Source organism: Diabrotica undecimpunctata, unplaced genomic scaffold (genome assembly GCF_040954645.1).
Source record: "Diabrotica undecimpunctata isolate CICGRU unplaced genomic scaffold, icDiaUnde3 ctg00000568.1, whole genome shotgun sequence".
Lineage (NCBI taxonomy): Eukaryota > Metazoa > Arthropoda > Insecta > Coleoptera > Chrysomelidae > Diabrotica > Diabrotica undecimpunctata.
In genome coordinates, this window is record NW_027311885.1 from 1,091,955 (window position 1) to 1,100,000 (window position 8,046).

An 8,046-nucleotide genomic window follows, 5' to 3' on the forward strand; every position below is an offset into this window, starting at 1 on the left:
TCTAACATCTCATATTATGAAGCAAACATGCAAATACCAAAAAATGAAAACAGGGAATACTCTTTGAACGAAGAGAATTTTCCTGTCTTGCATACAGAATCCAAGCCTAATAATATAATAGATATCACAGAAAGAAGAATAGAAGCCATAAAGAATGACACAAGTATACCAAAATATAACCAAATCGTCAAATCTCAACCCACCAAAAGAAGGAAACCAAACATGACAGAATATGACAAAAAACAACATAGTGCTCAATTAATTAATCCGGAGGGAAGATTAAACTGGGCAACAAATTCTCAATCAATGCCATCAACATCAAAAGGTTACAGTGCAAATAAGGAAACTGAACATGGAATCTCCCATGCAATGTCATTACTACCACCACAACATAAAGAGATGGTACAATCTTTTGTAAACAACTTGCTAAGAAACTTATACCCTAACTCATCTAATGTATCACAATATAAAACAATAGACAGTGGAAGTGTGACGTCACAACTGTCAATACCTTTCCAAACAAAAGTTGGAATGTCCAATCTCAAGACTTTTTAATTTCTATAAAGTTAACATTTTGCTTCCTCTGCTGCTTTTTCTTTTAAGTATAGTGTTTTTTACGATAATACCATTATAATTCAGTGTTCTATTTCTATGAAATATAGTTTAAAAGTTTAAATTAAAGACATTCTAACCTTACTTTATTGATACATGCATTTTATTGCTATTTTTATAAAACAACATGCTTTATTATTTACACAACATTGTAAACTTGTTGTAGTAACTATTAGAATACTTAGATATTGCAAAAAGCGGAAAGATTCTGTAAAAAAAATGAAAAAATAACGAAAAATACAAATTATCCACACTAAACAAGGTTTGTTTGGAAAGTGAAACTGACAGATGTCAATAAAATCTACGTCATCACTTCCACGGTCCATTAAAAGCAGCTCAACAAATAACATAACCTATGAGTTAATGGAAGATGGGACAGTATCCGATGCTTCAGAATACTAAGCCCAAAATAAAAATAACAAATAAAGCTTTCACTCCTTTGACTATAATACAATGGAATATGAGATCATATAATGCTAATGTGGATAACTTAAAAATAATTATCAAAGAATACAATCCTGACATATTATTGCTAAATGAAACATGGTTAAATATTAACCATATAATCAGATGCAAGGGCTATCAAGTAATTAGAGATGATAGAGATGATTCATATGGTGGTATAGCCATCCTTATAAGGAATGAAGTAGAATTTTATGAAATATCTGTATGTAATAAATTTAATAACAACTCTCAACTGCAAGCAATCTTCCTACCTAAATTTCAAATTAACCTACTTAATGCCTATGTCCCTAATGCAAATACCATATCTAAACAAAAATGGATAAAACTGATCCAGGAAATCAACAAACCAGTAATAATAATGGGAGACCTGAACGCCAAGCATGAGGCTTGGGGTAGCCCTTGTAATAATTCCAATGGGAGAAACATCTTCCAAACGTTAGATGAGCTGGAACTAGTTTTTTTAAATGATGGTTCATATACCAGAATAGCACCACCTCCAAAAAGATCATCAGCTGTGGATCTAACAATAACATCTAAGAATATTGCTACCAGATCATCATGGCAAATAATTCCTGACCTAGGATTTAGTGATCACCTACCCACAATGTGCAAAATTGGTGTCCAAAACATTACCATCCACATGCCACCAAGGAATAACAGAAACTTCAAAAAAGCTAATTGGAACCAATATACCTCAGTATTAGAGTCATCATTTACATCATTTCCAGGGGAGAACTACCGATCATTTGCAGATCTAATAAATGAAGCTGCACAGTTGTCCATCCCATTGTACAAATCAAATGTTAATAAACAGTATCATATCCCATGGTGGGACGAATCTTGCGCTGAAGTCATTAAAGACAGAATTAAGGCAACAAAGCAATTCCAATCAACACCCAACTTACAAAATTATTTAATAGTAAAAAACAAATGTGCTATAGCTAGAAGATTCCTTAAAGAAAAAAGAAAGAATAATTTTAGGAAATTTGCAGAAGGCCTTAATAGAAACTCGCCAATCAAGACAATATGGGATAAAGTTAGGAAAATAGCTGGATATGGTAATAGCCCAATTAACTCCCTTCCTGATCCTAATATGGCACAAGAGATACTGAATTCCTTGGCTCCTCCCAGTATACAGTTATATCAACAAAGTATACAAACTAGCAATACAAGTTCCCCTTTTACCTTTAATGAATACAAATTCATAATCAATTCTAAAAAGGAATCTGCTACGGGACTTGACTTAATTTCATACTCTATGATTAGAAATCTACCTCATTCAGGATCATTACTATTATTACAAATTTTTAACAAATGCTTAAATACAGGGACCATTCCGATTGAATGGAAACAGTCATTAATAATTCCAATCCTAAAACCTATGAAAGATAAACTCACTGCAACTAACTATAGACCTATTGCCCTCACCTCTTGTGTAGGTAAAGTTTTAGAATCAATGATCAAAAATAGGTTGGAATGGCGTATAGAAAATAAGGGAATCCTCAGACCATTGCAGCTAGGTTTTAGAAGGAGTAAAGGATGTTTAGAATGTCTATCCTTTTTGACATCTGAAATCCAAAAATCATTTAGTAATAATGAATGTACAATAGGAATATTCTTGGATATCCATTCAGCATATGATAATGTTAATATTGACAAACTGTACTCTACATTAATACATTTGGATATACCACATGATTTAGCTAACCTCATATATGACTTTTTAAGATGCAGAGAACTGTTTGTCAAAGATAACTCTGGGTTAGTACATGGCCCAAATACCACTAGCACTGGACTCACACAAGGATCAACATTAAGTCCAATGCTATTTAACATATATACCTACTCAATACACAAAGTGTTCCCCAAAAATGCTAAAGTCATACAGTATGCTGACGATTTTGTAATTCTAGTCAAGGGAGTGAATGTTAAAAATATGATATCAAAATTAAACAAATATTTAGTCAATCTTGAGGCCTGGCTGGACAATCATAATTTGAACATCTCTGTGGGCAAATCTAAAGCTATCTTGTTTACAAGGGGTAATACCAAAATAATGCCTGGAAATATCAGTTATAAGAGTCAACATATAGAGTGGGTAGATAAAATTAAATACCTAGGAATGGTTTTACAGAAGAACCTTAAATGAAAGGCACACATTAACCAGCTGGAAGTCAAAATAGGTAAAGCACTGAATGTAATGCGTGCCTTGTGTGGAACATGGTGGGGCAGTGACCCAAAAATATTAAAACTGATCCATGAAGCACTTATCCTAAGTCATTTAAACTATGGGGGTCAATTCCTATCTACGTGCCCTAAATATATATTGAAGAAACTAGATCAGATGCACTACCAAAGTATTCGGATTATCACAGGATGCATGAAGTCAACTCCAATCCAAGCCTTGTTATCAGAGTCTGGAGAACTGCCATTAAAATACAGAAGAGAATGGCTCACCACAAAATTTTTGCTAAAAAACCTAAGCATTAAAAACAACCCTGTCATTCAATCAATCATTGAATTAGAAGCACTTTGTAATATGGACAATAAATACTGGAGAAATAAGGAAAAACCCATATTGATAGCAACTATCAGAAAAATCCAACCTTATGTGCAGAACCTATATTCCAGTAAACTTCTTCCTTGCCATGAATATGACTTGGAACTACAACTTCAACCATTAGGAATTCTGAATGAAAATATTACAAAAAATGAATTCAATCTTATGAATTTTGTGAACTTAGTCAAAAAATTCCATTCATACAAAAAATTCTTTACAGATGGCTCAACGGACACAATAGGAAATGCGGGATTTGGTGTTTTTTCCCCAGATATAAACTATTCATTTTCATCTAAACTACCCAATCATACCCAAATATGTACAGCAGAGGTTACTGCGATCAATCATGCAGTCCAAATTATACGGGAACAAAATATCACAGAAGCCATTATCTTTTCTGACTCCAAAAGTGCACTACAAAAAATTAAAAAAACAGGGTTTTCTAAAGACACAGAACATATATCGTATTTAACGAAAACAGGAATTATCCTAGCAAGGAACAATAATATCAAAATCTTACTAGCATGGATCCCAGGACACACTGGTATCACTGGAAACTACAAGGCCGACCAACTTGCCAATATAGGTCGTTCCCTGAATATTCCCATGAATATCAAGCTAGAGTTTTCAAATTTTACACCCTACTTGAAAAGAGAGATTTGGTCTAATTGGGCAGCTGAATGGTACGAAGGATATGGCACAAGTAATTCATTCTATGCCAAAATTAATAAACGAATCCACACACTACCATGGTTCAATAAATTCGCATATATCAATAGGAGACATTTAACTACAATCATCCGTATGAGAACGGGCCATTGCTCATCCCCTCTTCATCTATTTAGAATTGGAGTCAAAGATGATCCTTATTGCGAATGTGGCCAAGTGGGAGGCTTAAACCATATTTTATTAGAATGTCACTTAAATCAAAACCCACACTTTGACTTGTATGCCGAATTAGCTAAAACTAAACTTCCCACCCCCATAAATATTTGTACAATTCTCACAAATATTAATGAAAATACAATAGGCACCTTATGCAACTTTATTTCTACCTTTAATATTAAATTATAAACTATGATATTCCTTCTTTCAGTCCTGGGTGCTTCTACCTTATCCGTTGGTAGCATTTCTGGTGTGTGCAAAGCTTGGACGCTACCCCCGAGCGAGAAAAGTTTATACCTTTGTTGTGTTGTATTACTAATATTTTAGCCTGTGAAGAAAAAAAAACCAGCACAAGTATACATGTAGAATAACCTAAAACAAACAAAGGAAGAATGTAAGTGTAGGTAGACACTGATTGCTGAAGCAAGACAAAAAGTGTCTACCCTCGAAGTAAACTGGGTAAATTGTCTAGAACATAGCCCAAAAAAAGAATAAGAAGAAGAAGAAGAAAATTGAGGGTTAGGTGTTTGTTTGTTTTGTTTTTACGTTTTTACTTCCAGCCACAAACCATACGTTTGTGCTTCCAGCCATATATTACTTTATTATATGGACATATCCATTGAATTTATTTAACTTGTTTAGAGGTATTTCTTGATTGGATTTCTAATTCCTTTCCAGCTGTTTCCTAATAACAAAAAGGTGATCCATTATTTATCTTTACAATTTAATGACTGTTTGGTTCCATTCCTTCATGTTTTGTTCACTTTCTTTTCACTTCATATATTAGCTATTAAAAATGTTTACGTCGAAATTGATCATTACTTATAGTTAATGTTATCTAAAAAGAAAACTCTGAAAACTTTTGTTTTCTACATCTCTATAACTTTTATTATAATTTCTTCCCACTACAGCTATTTCAGCATTTTGTCTTTCTCAATTGACAAGCCGCGAGAATCAAATATCGAATACACACGCATTTGTAACGCTCACACATCACAAATTATGAAAGCTCTGAGAAGCAATTGTGGTCTCTCATATCAAAGTATCATTAATGCAGTTTAAACATAGTCGGCTGTAAGCAACAGAAACTATATTTGGCCTCTGAAATATGTGAACCAATGTTTGATTCTCACAGCCTGAAAAGTGGGTTACTGATAAAAACTACTTAAGTCAACTATTATATATTTATTTTTTAACGAAAACTATTATTTAAATACATTGTTATTTTAATAAGAAATTAACAAAAACTTTATATATTAAAAAAATATTGTTTTCATTACACTATTTAGTTTCTCTTGTTTTTTTTTTTAACTCATTTTCACAGTATAAAGAATTGCACAGAGTACACAGTGAAATCAACAAACACCTACGGGCTAACAGTTGGAAATAAATAATATTCATTTAGAGCAAAATTGTATTTTTCTGTAAAATGGCCTATATTGTGGAAATGGACATATAATTGTAATAAACGATATTACATTGATAAACACGGTCGCATGAGTCATATGGACTTGTTTTTGTGTGAATCGGCATGTGATGCACACTGCTGTAATATACTATATCAGTCAACAAGGCTGCATGAATCATATAGTGATTCTCACCTCTAACTAACACAAATTAAGGTTTTTTTTTAAAGAAATGTGTAGATATATACTTAGATTTTAATTTTGTGTGTATATAGAGTTAAAAAGATATACAGCCAGAAGGGTCCTTTTTTTTCACTATGGTGCAGTGTGAGGGTTCATAAATTTCTTAATTTAAGGATTTGAAATTGTTCACTAAACGAATTATTATGATATAAAAGGTGAAGTGTGCATGTAGACTCTGTTTTTTGTTGTTGAAAGCTCTTTTGTGTTCTGGTATACATTTGTTTAAGGTTCTACGGGTTTAACAGATGTAATATTGTATGTTGGGTTTTTGATTAAGTTTGTTATACCCCACTGTATAAATGTTTTTTTATGTTGGCTCTGGTGCTTATTATATTTGCTTAAGTAATTGTTTGTTCTGAAAGCTGGTGTTATTCCTCTCTGTTTCTGGTTTTTTAGTTCTGTTGTTATCATGCCTATAGATGTAATTATTGTTTCAATTCGTTGATGGTTTTATTACTTACATATCAAAGTCTTTCTTTCAGGCACTATATAGCTTTCCTTATTTAGATGATAATTGTGTGTAATGTTTAATCTAATTGTCAACTATCTAATATGTTGTTTCCAAGTAAGTGAAAATTTACTATATATTTACTGACGATTTAAAATGCTTTAAAATAAACAAATGCCAGGCCGAAGTCTGCAAAAGGATATTGATCGCCTCTAAGTGGAGCACACAAAATGGTATTTGGATGCGTCAAAATGTCATAGTTTTCATTTGCACCTTCCTCATCCCCCAATAATATTCGAATATAGTAAACCATACTACAATTTAACCATTTAACTACAACCAATTTAACCATATATTCTACTTTTGAAACCAAGGATCTAGGTGTGAACCTTGACTCTAACTATAAATCACACATTTCCACAACAATACAGAAATCTATGAAGCTACTTGGATTTGTGAAGAGAACCATCAAAGATTTTTCTTACATCTCTGCTATTTGATCTCCTTCTCCATGGTTAGATCCCTTTTCATTTACTGGTCTACAGTTTTGTCCCCCTATTACATTGCATCTAAACTGAAACTTAAGACTGTCCAATTTTCTGTCATGCCATTGTATGGATGCATGTATACTGTGAATATGTTGCATTAGAATGTATACTGAACTTCTCTTGAGGTATATAGAAATCAAAGAGACTTAATAGTTCTATTTAAAATTATCAACAGCCTGTGCACCTGCTTCAAACTCCTCTCCAAAATATTTGTTTATTATTCTCCAATATTGCAACTAGGTATGTGCAGACTTTTTATATTCTTTTCATAGATTCAATTACTCTTATAACAGCTTTACTCCCAGAACTCTTCTATTGGCTAACTCTTCAAAGAAGCTCCAAATTTTTAATCTATCAGTTTTCCCCTTCAAAAGTGATAATTCTGATCCAACTTTGTAATACTTTGGACTTCAGCTTTTGTATTGTGTTTAGTGTTACATTATCTGCATGCATTAGATAACTTAATACCATTATACCTTGTGACTTTTTCTGAATTGATTTGTTATCTTATTTTGTGACTCTATATGTTATTTTTTTTTTGTAATCATACTATTCATATATTCTTCTTCCAAATCAGTTTATTGTATTAACTACATTTATAGCACTGTAAATAAAACTTGTAAAATGTTGTAAATAAAATGATATATTTTTAGTAGCTTTTGTTTTATTAAAATTAATTATTTTACAGAGGAAAGTGTGTTTATAAGCCAAATAAGAAAAGTTTGTAAATATAATATAAATATTAATGAACCAAAATATATACAAGTATCATCATTCTATTTGTCTTTTCGCCACATTAATAGATGTTCCACTTTTTATCTAAAGGACTTGTAGGGTATTGAATTGAAATGGGTATAACTCCTAAATTTCCTAGTTGCT

General features: G+C 32.1%; 1 protein-coding gene across 1 annotated transcript; it reads left to right on the forward strand.

Moving 5' to 3' along the window:
• The first annotated feature begins 3,277 nt into the window (after nucleotides 1-3,277).
• On the forward strand, nucleotides 3,278-6,664 carry LOC140431105 (uncharacterized). Its single transcript, XM_072519023.1, has 2 exons — nucleotides 3,278-4,340; nucleotides 6,654-6,664. The coding sequence occupies exons 1-2, from the start codon at nucleotides 3,278-3,280 to the stop codon at nucleotides 6,662-6,664; spliced, it is 1,074 nt and encodes a 357-aa protein (XP_072375124.1).
• The last annotated feature ends 1,382 nt before the right edge of the window (nucleotides 6,665-8,046 follow it).